This window comes from Canis lupus, chromosome 7 (genome assembly GCF_011100685.1).
Source record: "Canis lupus familiaris isolate Mischka breed German Shepherd chromosome 7, alternate assembly UU_Cfam_GSD_1.0, whole genome shotgun sequence".
Taxonomy (NCBI): domain Eukaryota; kingdom Metazoa; phylum Chordata; class Mammalia; order Carnivora; family Canidae; genus Canis; species Canis lupus.
Genome location: NC_049228.1, coordinates 5,347,531 through 5,361,029, shown reverse-complemented (window position 1 = coordinate 5,361,029; position 13,499 = coordinate 5,347,531). Strand labels below are relative to the sequence as shown.

Below are 13,499 nucleotides of genomic sequence, written 5' to 3'. Positions count from 1 at the left end.
CCATAACTAGGAATAAACCTAATCAAAGAAGTAAAAGATCTCTCCTCTGAAAACTATAGAATGTTTATGAAAGATATTGAGGATGACACACAGAAATGGAAAAACATTCCATGCTCATGGATTGGAAGAACAAATTTTGTTAAAATGTCTATACCAATCAAAGAAATCTACACATTTAATGCAATCCCTATCAAAAATCATTAGTATTTTTCACCGAGCTAAAGCAAACAATCCTAATATTTGTATGGAACCACAAAAGACCCCAAATAGCCAAAACAATCTTGAAAAAGGAAAGCAAAGCTGGAGGCATCACAATTCTGGACTTCAAGGGATATTATAAAGCTGTAGTCATTAAGACAGTATGGTATTGGCACAAAAACAGACATACAGATCAGCAGAACAGAAGAGAAAACCCAGAAATGGGCCCACAAGTATACGGTCAATTAATCTTTGACAAAGCAGGAAAGAATATACAATGGAAAAAAGTCTCTTCAACAAATGGTGTTGGGAAAACTGGACAGTCACATGCAGAAGAATGAAACGGGACCACTTTCTTACACCACACAGAAAAATAAATTCAAAACAGATGAAAGACCTAAATGTGAGACAGGAAACCATCAAAATCCTAAAGGAAAACACAGGCAGTGACCTCTTTGACATCAGATGTAGCAACAATTATTGTTTTACCAGACACATCTCTCTCTCTTTTTTTTTTTTTTTAAAGATTTTATTCATTCATTAGAGACAGAGAGAAAGAGACAGAGAGAGAGAGAGGCAGAAACACAGGCAGAGGGAGAAGCAGGCTCCATGCAGGGAGCCTGACGTGGGACTCGATCCCGGGTCTCCAGGATCACACCCTGGGCTGAAGGCGGCACTAAACCGCTAAGCCACCGGGGCTGCCCACTCTCTGAAGGCAAGAGAAAGGCAAAAATGAACCACTGGGACCTCATTAAGATAAAAAGCTTCCGCACAGTGAAGGAAACAGTCAATGAAAGTAAAAGGTAGCATAAGGAATGAAAGATGTTTGCAAATGGCATATCTGATAAAGGGTTAGTACCCAAAATCTATAAAGAACTTATCAAACTCAACACCCAAAGAACAAATTATCCAATCAGGAGATGGGCAGAAGACATGAACAGACATTTGTCCAAAGAAGATGCTCAACATCAACTCATCATCAGAGAAATACAAATCAAAGCCATGATGAGATATCACTCACACCTGTCGGAATGGCTACAATTAACTCAGGAAGCAACAGATGTTGGCTAGGTTGCAGAGAAAGGGGAACCTTCTTATACTGTTGATGGGTATGCAAACTGGTGCAGCCACTCTGGGAAACAGTATGGAGGTTCCTCAAAAAGTCAAAAATAGAACCACACTCCCACCTGGCAATTGCATTATTGGGTATTATTATTGTACCCACAGGATACAAAAATACTGATTCAAAGAGGCATATGCACTGCAAAGTTTATGGTAGCATTATCAACAATAGCAAAATTATCAGACAAGCCCAAATGTCCATTGATGGATAAATGGATGAAAAAGAGGGAGATCTATATCTATATATCTACACACACAATGGAATATTAGTCATCAAAAAGAATATCATGCCGGGATCCCTGGGTGGCGCAGCGGTTTGGCGCCTGCCTTTGGCCCAGGGCGCAATCCTGGAGACCCGGGATCGAATCCCATGTCGGGCTCCCGGTGCATGGAGCCTGCTTCTCCCTCTGCCTATGTCTCTGCCTCTCTTTCTCTCTCTGAGACTATCATAAATAAATAAAACTTAAAAAAAAAAAAAAAGAAAGAAAAAAAAAAGAATATCATGCCATTTGCAACGAGGTGGATGGAGCTAGAGTGTATTATGCTAAGGGAAATATGTCAGTGACAGAAAGACACCATATGATTTCAGTCATATGTGGAGTTTAAGAAACAAAACAGATGAACAGAGGAGAAGAGAGAGAAAAAAAAGAGGGAGACAAAACTTAAGAGACTTAACTATAGGGAACAAACTGAGGGCTGCTGGAGAGGAGGTGGGTGGTAGATGGATTAAATGGGTGATGGGTATTGAGGAGGCCACTTGTGATGAGCACTGGGTATTGTATGTAAATAACAAATCATTAAATTCTGCTCCCGAAACCAATATTACACTATATGTTAACTAACTAGAATTTAAATAAAAGTCTGAAACAAACAAAGACTTCTCAAAGTTTTTACACGTTATTTTCTTAGAGTAAACCACAGGATGATTAAAACTTATTACCTTTTTCTTTTTCTGCTCTTCTGCATTTCCTAGTAATATAGCTTGGTGTTTCAGAACATCATTTACAAGAAATGTCACAGTCTCTCTTACTCGGCCTTCTTTTAATGGTGTCCAGTTAACAGAAATAACAATTTTTTCTTTAGGCTATAATCAAAGAACACATTTCAAATGGGTATAAAAATAGCGATGCATAATGTCAAAACATATTATATACAGTTTAGAATACAGTAGGGGATTAATAATTGTTAGTCACCAATACTCTATACTGTAACAACATTCAACAAGCCAAAAATATTTTTCTAAGTTCATTGTAAGGAAAAAAGCCACTAGGTGGCTTAACAAGGTTCAACAAGAAAATAGAATTATAATAAAATCTTAACTGCACCAACACTCCATAGCCTGGCAGCAATTTATCAGATGGAAAACCCCCTCAATGACAAAACAAACTCTGTGTCCATCGGTTTTCAGGGGAAGAAAAAAAAAAAAAGACAAGTTTTGTTTTAAAGTAGAAGCCATAAAACATCATAAGCAGCTAGTTTTAAAAAACTCAGTTTAGAAAAGTGAACTTTTACTCTGCAAAACGGCAAATTCTAACGAGATAAATCGAAAACCCATAAAACTTTAGTCCACATAACAAAAGAAATAAAAAAGTATTACACAGAGAAAAAAATCTGTATCTTCCCATAGAACGAAAAGCAGGCATTCCCTAAGTAGAGGAGACAGTGTAACCACTGCTGGCACACAAGTCGGTGGACCTCTGATTAGAGCCTCTTCTCGCGACCTTAGGATGGATGCAGTTGTACAGACAATCTCAGCTAATGGTTTATTTTCATACTTTCAAAGGTTCTCAATGGGAAGCCCGCAGCAGCCAAATCCTCTAGCTCTTGGTAGGAGGGATGGAAACATTACTACGGCCAATGCCAACGCAGGAAAGCTACGCAGGTTGGTTTTGAAACAACCGTTGCAAAATCAAATCTGATTCATCATTAAGACTACACTATAGCAAAGGAGGGGGAAAAAGGGTCAAAATAGTAAAGCGTCATGCATTCCCCCTCCTCCACCCCCATGCTTGTTGGGGAAAAAAAATAAAACAACCCAAAACCAAACAAACCCTGAACAGGTGCTTTCTCTCCTCTCTCTCTCTCTCTCTCTCTCTCTCTCTCGCCTTTTTTTTTTTTTTTTTTTTTTTTTTTTTTGCTATAGACCCATTCAGCCAAACCAGCTCAGCATTTCACCAGCATTAAGTAGTTACTCCGACTACTTTGGAGTCGGTTTCCCGGATACATATGGAAACTAAAACGCATATTATGATGACTGAGAGGAAGCAATGTACTTTTTTTTTTTTTTAAAGCTGCTCTAGGGGATCCCTGGGTGGCTCAGCGGTTTAGCACCTGCCTTCGGCCCGGGGCGTGATCCTGGAGACCCGGGATAGAGTCCCACATTGGCTCCTTGCATGGAGCCTGCTTCTCTGCCTCTATGTCTCTGCCTCTCTTCTGTGTCTCGCATGCATGCATAAATAATAAATAAATAATAAATAAATACGTAAATAGATAAATAAATAAAAGTAAAAGCTGCTCTAATCCAGGCGCTCTTGGCAATCCTAAAGGTAGGCAGAGCATCAATTCTAGAGCTGCAGAAGTCGGCCGCAACGCCTTAAGCCTAATAGAAACGCTATTTGGCGGAGGTCTCCCGGGACGCCGGCAGCTCACCTGCAGCTCACCTGGCACCCGCAGGGCTGCCCCCCGCCCCCGCCCCCGCCCCCGCCCCCGGCTCGCCCCGCCCACCACCCACCTGCAGCTGGAAGCGGCGCGGAGAGACGCTGAAGCCCTGCTGCGCGGCGGGGGCGCGGCAGACCTCCACTCGGGCGGCCTCGTCGTTGGGGTTGTGCAGCAGCAGGGGCAGCGTCCGCGAGCCTCCCAGGCGCACGTCTCCGAAGCAGAGGAAAGGCGACCTGCAGAAGTGGCTGAGAGACAGGACCGGCGGGGACGCCGCCGCCGCCTCCCCGGCCGCCGGCCTCGGCCCGGAGGGGCTCACCTCCCAGCTTCGCCCGGCCCGCCGGGTCGCCATGGCAGCGTCGAGACGCCGCCGGAGGTTCTGGCGCCGCTCCCGCGAGGCTGCGGCGCAGCGGGGACCCGGCTGGGGCGTCTAGGAGCGGACTCGCCCCCCTTTCGTGTCCAGTCGCCGACGCGCCACGGAACAGTCGCACGGGCCACCAAGGCACAAACCACAGACCGGCGCGGGGCCCGCGCGGCCCCAACCTCGGTTTAAACGCGTCGCCTCCACCAATGGGCGCGCTCGGGCACCGCCCACCTCCGGCGGGGCCAATCAGCGGGCAGCAGGCGCCAGCCAATGGGACGCCGGCGCCTTATTTAAACGGTTAGACGGGCCCTCGCTCGCTCGGCTGGGGCGGGGCGGGACCGGACCGGACCCCACCCCGAAGCCCGAGCTGCAGCCTAGAGATTCGCTTTTTCTTATTTGCAAACAGGCTGAGGTAAAGGGAAGAGAGCAACAGCATTTATTTCCACCGTAAATGCAGCCATCATTGCGGGTGCCCGGGCCAACCTTAGGTAAAACCGCGAAGGAGGCTAATTTAAATGATTGCTCTCATCTAACATACCCCGCCCTGAATTATATAGTCATTAGCTCTCCTTTTGCTCTGGGGAGGGAGGGAGGGCGGGGCGAGCCCGGGGGGGGGGCGGGGAGGGCAGCCCTGCGGGTGCCAGGTGAGCTGCCAAGTGAGCTGCCGGCGTCTCGGGAGACCTCCCGCCAAATAGCGTTTCTATTAGGCTTAAGGCGTTGCGGCCGACTTCTGCAGCTCTAGAATTGATGCTCTGTCTACTTTTAGGATTGCCAAGAGCGCCTGGATTAGAGCAACTTTTAGTTTTACTTATTTAGGATTCCAGTGGCTGACCCTACGAGGGCTCAGTACTTTGACAGGCTGGGTTTCTTCTTACCTCAGGATCCTGGGAGCAAAACACAAAAGAAAACCGAGATTCCCAATAATTCGTTAAGTAATGGTTTTGACAGCCACTGCCCTTGACAACTTCTTGCTTTTTAATTGTGGGTATGTAATGATGATTATGGCTTGCATATTACTATTTACGAGATGCCAGGGATTGTTTAAAGTCTTTTACACATTTACCTCAACTCTCATTTCAACTCTGTGGAATAGCTACTCTTGTTATTTTACAGTTATTTACCGTACAGCACACAGGACAGCAAGTTGCAAACCTAGGATACATACATAGGTAATTTATAGTCCTGCTCTGCTCTTATCCACTCTACCATCCTGCCTCTAAAGATAGAAACTAAACTATAAGGTATGGAGGTGTGTATGGCTATGCAAAAGTATATAAAAAGCAAAGGCTCTGAGTAGAAAACAAAATGAGAAAGGGCAGATATTAAATCATATTCACTGACTCACTGACACCCAACACAACCTGAAGTTGAATCTTGTTACCTTACCAATTTTTAAGCAAAATTGTTTACTGAGTTTTTTTTTTTTAAAGAAGCCTTTGGGATTGATGCACAATAAGAACACTGCTAACTTTTTAAGCAAAAAATGCTAATATGAATTACAGTGATTTTCAAGTACACTTATTTCATATTGTTAATGTTATTCATCAATGTGACATTGCAAATATAAGCCCTCTTAAAGCTTAAGTCACTGAAGTGTTTGGTTCAAGTCTTTTAACATGGTGATAGTACATTTTGTTTATATGTTTTCCCTTCATAATTTTTCATGAAGAAATGCTATTAACTCACTTTTTTTTTTTTAAAGCACAATGAACTGTCCTGGGTATTTTTTTATTTGCCCCTCCACTTCCACTCCCCTATTTTCCACACTGTTCTTTGCTGTGGGATTCTGATATTCTGTATATGCTACATTAATAGCTTTTCTTACTCTATGGCTTCTGGTTTGTTTCGAAGAGGGAGGTCACTAAGGGAGAAGAGGGAAGGGAGGGTACTTAGTCCTTCTTCCCCTCTCCCACCTTGGGCTGACTACATCTCATCATTAAAAGTGACACATAGCCTAACAGGTAGGTGCCCTCTCCACATGGGTCTTTCCCCTCATCCCTTAGAATCTGGGGGAGGGAATACCAAAGTTGTTAATAGTTCCAGAGTATTGCATTATTGCTTGTTTCCCTACATCCCGGTTACATTTTTGCAAATGCAGGTGACCTTAGGAAAACATGGGTTTGAACTGCACCCGTCCACTTGCAGGACTTTTTACAGTACTCTAAATGTATTTTCCTCTTATGACTTTCTTAATAACATTTTATTTCTTTAGCTTACTGTATCTTTAGGAATATAGTATATAATACATATAACATGCAAAATATGCATTGTTTATGTTATTGGTAAGGCTTCTGCTCAACAGTTGGCTATTAGTTAACTTTTTGAGGAGTCAAAAGTTATGCAGATTTTCAACTATGCCAGGCAGGGGTCAGTTCCTGCAAAGACCCACATTGCTCAAAATCATCTGTATTTCCCAGCCTTTCTCTCAATCTACAACTTGGGAAAATTGTGGATTTCCTTGTGACCGACCGTTTCATAAAGAAAGAAAAAGCCTGGTTTATGGATGGAACTGTGTGGTAAGCCAGATGTTCCAGCTGTTTATGGTCTTTGCATTGAATTTTTAAGGAGGCATGCAGAGTATGTTCTGCATTCTTATGCTTTCGAATGTGTTCAATAAAACCTAGATATGCTTTATTAGGACCAAAGAAGTTTATATTTATTTTAAATATCAAAATAACACAAAGAACTAGTTCAATATACAATACACTTCCTAGTCTTCACAGAGAACTGAATTTTTCTATAAAGACATTTTTATTTATGAAACATGAGACAGCTAAAATATCTATGTAACACAAGATACTTCACACACAGTTGACAAAATAATGAATTTTGATATTTTAGATTTTTCTTTGTAATTGCTTTTAAGTGTCCTTTAATGATTAAAAACAAAACTTATGATTTGAGACTGAAGGCTAAGTTTAAAAGCATTTCCACTTTAATGTACATCATGAATCCCCTTAATCAGAACACTTACTACACAACATAGAGCAGCTAAATGCTCACCTCTGTACTCATTCTTTTTGGCAGCCACACTCATCTATTGTAATACAGTTGTATCTATAGGGATAAGAAAAGTCCAATTGTTGGAAGAAATAAAAATTTTGTAATTACACCACAGTACACTGTCCAACTTTAACGCAAGCAGGAATATCAAGCAAAGAGGCAAAATAACAATGGGAAGTATACATGCTCTTCATTCAAGAAATGTTTTAGACTCTCCAACAATAATGCAAGCACTGAAATTACTTTTTACTTAAGAATTTAAAAAAAGATATGTCCGTCTTTGTATAACTTCTATTCTCGGAATATAATTCTTATTTTCTCTTTGTATAAATGGCTGCAGAGGCTAAATTTAAATTGTCTTGAGATTCTTCAATAGTCATAGATTTAAAATCAATACATAGCAAGGTGAATGAAACATGAAGAGTAAACAAAACATAGTCACTCTCTCTACCAAGACCTTCTTTCTCTCATCTTCCACACAACCTAATCCTATTACTTCTATCTTATTAATGCTACTTCCAAAGGGAAGAGCAGAAAGCATGCTAATATTCTAGGATAAAAGGATCTTTAAGTTGAAATAACATTAGAGGAAACAAGGGGCTGATCCCAAAAGAACACTATAGATTTTACTGAGAGGAATGTGCAAAAGGGGGAGGATCTATGGAAGGATTGCCTATAGGTCCTAGAAATTATTTAGAAAATTACTCTATTATCCATTATTCACTGTAATCACAAGTAACATTTATCATAATAGTATTTAAAAAGTTTTAGAAATGCTACTTGTTCCTTATTAAAGAATACATTTTTAGTCACTTCAAATTTGGCACTGAATCTTAGAACAATCCAAATATGACTTTAAAAGTCCTAATTTTTCCTGAGTTCATCAACTCAAATTGTATGTTGTTTGGGATGTTGCTGCTCTTAATGAGAAACTCATCTCAAACCATCACCTCTAGTTCAGTTTTAGGCAAACTGAAATGAGAAGCCATTCAATGTAGAGCTGTGTAGTTATGGGAACTAATTATTTTTAAAAAGGGAGGGGAGGATGGGTGGGAGGAGGAGACAGTGAGGCAGACACACTACTCATTTGATTTTATTTGTCAGATTCCTCTAATAAGTATCTAGAGACAGGCCCTGGAGTGGCTTCACAGTAACTATAAAGGCCACAAAAGAGATTTAACAAAACCAAATTTTCACACTAGTACTTAGTGCCATTTTCCTAAATAACCATAAAGTAATCTAAAAAAAGGGTTGCCTGTCCAGCAGGCAGCACAAACATAAAACCCATAACAACAACAACAAAATCAAAATCATTTATTAACCAGTACAATCTAGCCAGCAGAATCAATTTTAAGCAACTACAACACATTGAAAAGGCACAAAGCATTCAATTCAGAAAAGACTGGGTATAAAAAGGACACTGTCAAAGAGCTAATGCTCTAAATCTGACTTTTCATCAATGATATGTTAAAAATTATCTGTAGGAAGAGAACTCAAACTTATAAACATACCAGTTTGTGTTTTTGTTTGCAATTAAAGAGTAAAAAGCAACGAATGATATTTACTTACTTTTTAGCCCTTAACAGTTTGTAGTCACTCTGCAAAGATGTCTTGACACTTTTAAAGTTGACAGAAAATTATTACTGTACCTATTTCATGACCTACAGTCGCTTAAAAGGAAGTCACTTAATAAAGCACCAGTTTAAAACCCTATTTATGCTACTCCTTTTCTCCCAGCAATAAATGACTAAATTACTTAAAAGTATGCAAAGATCATTACCTTTACTATTGTTGGTTAAATCTTGCTGGCATGAAGAACAAACCCTCATCTTAAATGGTATTTTAGGCTGCAAAAAATAGGTGGGGTTTCTTATAAAAATAACTTCAACTTGTCTTAAAAAAAAATTCTAAGGCAAAATTATTTTAATAGTGTAGTGTAAAAAATAAGCTTATTACTTAGCATTTAATAGTGTCCACTTAAAGATAACATTCAATTAATTAAACTGAGGAAAACTGAGTATTCTTACTTGTAATTGGTTTGTCAGTATGACTATTCCCAGAGTATTTTCTTCTGTTTTTATTTTTATACATATAAACACAAACAATCTTAGTATTCAAACTAATGATTTTTTTTTTAAATCCATAATCCTAGGACTTCAACTGTGCTTCTTTGGACAAATATTTATTCAAACAACAAAGAATTTTAATTCTTTTAAACTATTTTAATACCTACTAAAAATCTTTGGTGCATTTAAGTAAAAACTGATTAGGTTAACAAATTTCTACACTTGATAAATTATTCAATTTACATATTAAGTGCTAACTGCTATAGCTAAAAAATTAATTTAAAACAATAAATTATGCTCATAAAATAAAAAATTCTGAATGAGGCTAAACTTAGTTGCAAGATTCAAAATTAAGTATAGTTATACAAAATTAATGGATTTTAGAGTTAATGGGACATTTGTCCAAATACTCCAAATTAAATATTACAAAAGGTTAACTGAAAAAGAGTAGGCCTCATTTCATATTTTTTGTGCCAACTTCAACAACATATATACATTCAGTTTGCCCAAATCCATGAGGTTTTCATAATTTTAAAATTTCCTATATTCTAATTTTGGAAATTAGAGGCAGCAGATTTGTGTATGTTAGTCCACCCGCTGAGATCAGTTCTTCCTAAGAATTATGTTATCTAATTCCCAGACTGCTTAAGATTACATGAGAAAATGTAGTGCCTGGCACATAGTTAAGCATTTATTAATGCTAGCTTTCTTTCCCTATTAGTAGCTCTGCCATTTATTAACGATGTGAGCTTACTGAGTCCTTTATCTTAACCTCAGATTCTTTTTCTCTAAAATGGGAATATAGTACATCCTTTCTCTTTCAGAGCTGCTTATGAGGTTAAACGAGATAACTGAAAGCATTTTAAAAGAGAGTAAACCAGTATTCAAGTTTATCTACAATTATAACTAAATATAATTCTATTTCACTTTATATAAGAGATGTATTCCAGAAAAGTTTTATACTGTAAACCAATACCTACAATCAAATTATAGGGGAATTATTATGAAAAGAATCCTAAAGTAAATACCTTCAAAAAGCAAAGTATTCTTTTCAATGTGAAAATGCAACACCCTATTTCTTTCTTGCTACCAAGCATATAATATACTGTACACAGACACATACGTGCCATCTGCCTTTCTGTAAGTCCAAACTCTTCTACAATGGTTTCTGTTACTGTAAGGCAGGGTATACTTGTAGGTATTATTTCATTTCATTATAGTAAGGTTTTTAGTTAAAATCTTGGTCTTTATGATAAAAATCATAAAGATCTGTATTTTTACAAGTCATTTTGAAAGACTAACAGACTAATAGTACCTCAGATAGTCAAGTTCAATCATGTAAGTACCTCATATAACATTTCCACACAAAAGCAAGAATGTTTTAAAAAGAATACATTAATCATCTCTACTGGTCCTAGATTAATCACAACCAAACCCTGATAACTGAGGTGAACTCAGGTTGGTTTTGTTACTTACATGAGCTACTTTGGTTAACTGCCTCAATCTCAACATTTTTTCTCCTTTTGTTTTATTTCCACTAGTATGGTGAATTTTCCTGTAAAGTACCTTCATTTCTTAAGTGCTTCAGTAAACAAGTTTCCCCATTATTAAGTGGTTAAATTTCATTCATTAGAACTTCATTATTTTATTTGTGATTTTTTTCACAAGGGCTGGGCCAGACTTTACAGTTTACACAAAAAAAGTGCTTAAAGCAATTAGGAGTGTAAACAAAACTGAAATAGAAAACTCTTAAAATTGCTATTTTCCAGTAGTTTACATACAAATGACATGCTAGTAATAAATCAACCCTGCCTATTCTAATCCTTCAAGCAGCTCTACTAGGAAACATTATCCTAGTTTTAAGTTTAAATTGACTTGAAAATATGGAAAGTGCACATCTTTAAAGGTATTTTATAATTTTGACTTTTTTTTCGATTAATTTTTATCACTGAGGTTTTTTTGCTCTGACTGCTATTTCTTTTCACCAAGTCCTCAACTTTTGTCTCCTACAAAAATAAAAATCAAGGATAATTACAGACATTAGGCTTATGTGAAAAACAAAATTAAAGGTCTTAGAGTACATGTAAATCTGTATACAAGTAGTGGTTCCCTTTAATTAAAGTAAACATTATGTTTTAAAATTTGGCACCTTTCCTAACAATTACATATGAAATATCTAGGTTCTGTTTCCCAGAATTTCGTTAGCCAATGTAAATGAGATCAAAAGTAGCTTGTTAGTTAAATTTCATTGATTAGTTATAATTGCCCCTCCTTTAGTGAGATGAAAATACATGCTATGATGTACTGTTGATGTTTCTTAAATGACAAAATATAAAAAGATGAACTTACCTTGAAAGCTATCTAGTTAAAACTGTCATAATTTGCTTTTAATACATTTTCAACTTCTATAATTTAATGCCTATACATAAAAATTTGCATTTCTTATTCATAATTATTGAAGCATAGGTAAAAACCAATCATTTGGATAATTATTTCAATTCTAGGGTTCATTTAACAAGCTAATCTTACATTAAAGTTAGCTTTCTGGCTTTGAATTTGCCAAAAGACCAAAGGATTAATAATAGCCTGAAATTATGGCCACATAAAAAACAACACAGAAATATCCAAGACTTCCCTATAAATTTAAATTCCTAATTCGATTGTTTAAAATGCTGAATGGATCATAAGTTAGGATAAGGAAGAGTTGCAATTATCGGCGTACTCTTACATTCTTTCTTAAAGGCTACATAGTCCTTAGGCTTGTTTAGAAGATGGTGAAGGGAGAAAAGAGGATTGAAACTAAAGAAGAATAAAAATTTCCACTGATAGTTAAGGAAAAAACCAAAAACAAAGCCATAAAGTCAACAGCTAGTAATTTTGAAAAGTTTGAGAAACCATTAAAAATTAGCACTAAGTCATTTTTAAAAATCACAAAAATGTTCATTTCAAATATTATACCTCAAAATGTGTCCAAATAGATACTTGTATGCTCAGTAAACAGAGATACGTATTTTTCTTGATTTGAAATGGTTCTGAGGACTGGAGAAACAAGAGAAAATGAAAAAATAGCAGCCCTACTAATTTAAAAGCCATCAGTCTAGGCTACCATTAGCACATAACCATCTAAAAAGTCTGTGGAATGTTTAGATTTACTCATGAATGATGCTCATTATTAGAAATACTTTGTACAGCAGTAGCATTATCGAGGCCTAGTAATGTTCCAAGATAAGACTGTTCTCTAGGATCTAGCATTTGCTCAGGTCGTACTGGATGAACTATATTTGCAGGTTGAGGAGTAAGAGTATACTTTTCCAGAAAAGCTAAATCAGCTGCTCGGGGATAATCAGTTGATTGTGGCTGTGGCGACAAGATGTCGTGAGAAGATGGTGGGAGGGTGGTGGTATGACGCACCAGATCACTCTGAGTGTCAGGCATCTGAACTGGAACCAGCGTTACTGGAACACATACTTCGGCAGACACGTTCTGTAACATAGTCTTGGCTTCTGCCTGATAAACTTTGGGCTGGTCCATATATTGTTTTGTTTCTGTTTGAAAGATTTTATCATCAGATGAGTATTCTACTGGCAAGGATACAAGTTTTTCCTCAGAAGTACCGAGAGGATCATCAGGAGATTTTATGCCATGAACATGGTCAATGTGGTATTTCAGCTTGTCTTTCCGCTTAAATGTTGCATTACAGTGCTGACAGTTGAAAGGTCGGGCATCAGAGTGAATAACCAGGTGTTTTGTTAAAGTTTTCTTAATTCTAAAAGATTGATTGCAAATTTGACACTTGTATGGTTTTTCACCTGTATGAATAAAAATGAAATTAAGTGTAAAATGCACTCACTTGGTAAGACAATGATTTAAAGTAGCAAATTTTCCACACGAATACTCACAGGAACGTAATAATAGCAGTGATACTACATGCTATCACATAAGGGAGACCGTATATTAAGCCAGTGAAGAAAACGGGCTTGAACATTAAAAAGATCCAGTTTGAATTCTAGCTGTACCACTTACCACTCAAACTTGGAGCAAGATAGTTTCCAAATGTAGTTTCTTCACCAGAAATATGGAATAACAATAGT

The 13,499-nt window shown here is 37.9% G+C and overlaps 2 protein-coding genes and 1 long non-coding RNA gene across 6 annotated transcripts in view; 1 reads left to right on the top strand and 2 right to left on the bottom strand.

The window, feature by feature from the left end:
- Nucleotides 1-4,327, bottom strand: part of ASPM (assembly factor for spindle microtubules) — a 69,162-nt gene extending 64,835 nt beyond the window's left edge. The window contains exons 1-2 of the mRNA NM_001197076.1: nucleotides 4,052-4,327; nucleotides 2,261-2,404 (exon numbers count right to left, since the gene is read on the bottom strand). Coding sequence (NP_001184005.1) covers nucleotides 2,261-2,404; nucleotides 4,052-4,327 — 420 coding nt within the window. The remainder of the gene's footprint in view (nucleotides 1-2,260; nucleotides 2,405-4,051) is intronic.
- Nucleotides 4,328-4,648: 321 nt separating this feature from the next.
- The window catches only part of LOC106559013, a 32,078-nt gene continuing 23,227 nt past the window's right edge, over nucleotides 4,649-13,499 (top strand). For all 3 annotated transcript variants that reach the window (XR_005361840.1, XR_005361841.1, XR_005361842.1), the window contains exons 1-2: nucleotides 4,649-4,827; nucleotides 6,757-6,855. This is a non-coding gene — a long non-coding RNA (uncharacterized LOC106559013). The remainder of the gene's footprint in view (nucleotides 4,828-6,756; nucleotides 6,856-13,499) is intronic.
- The window catches only part of ZBTB41 (zinc finger and BTB domain containing 41), a 44,025-nt gene continuing 38,945 nt past the window's right edge, over nucleotides 8,420-13,499 (bottom strand). For both annotated transcript variants that reach the window (XM_038541984.1, XM_038541985.1), the window contains exon 11: nucleotides 8,420-13,217. In XM_038541984.1, coding sequence (XP_038397912.1) covers nucleotides 12,562-13,217 — 656 coding nt within the window. In that variant the 3' untranslated portion in view covers nucleotides 8,420-12,561. The remainder of the gene's footprint in view (nucleotides 13,218-13,499) is intronic.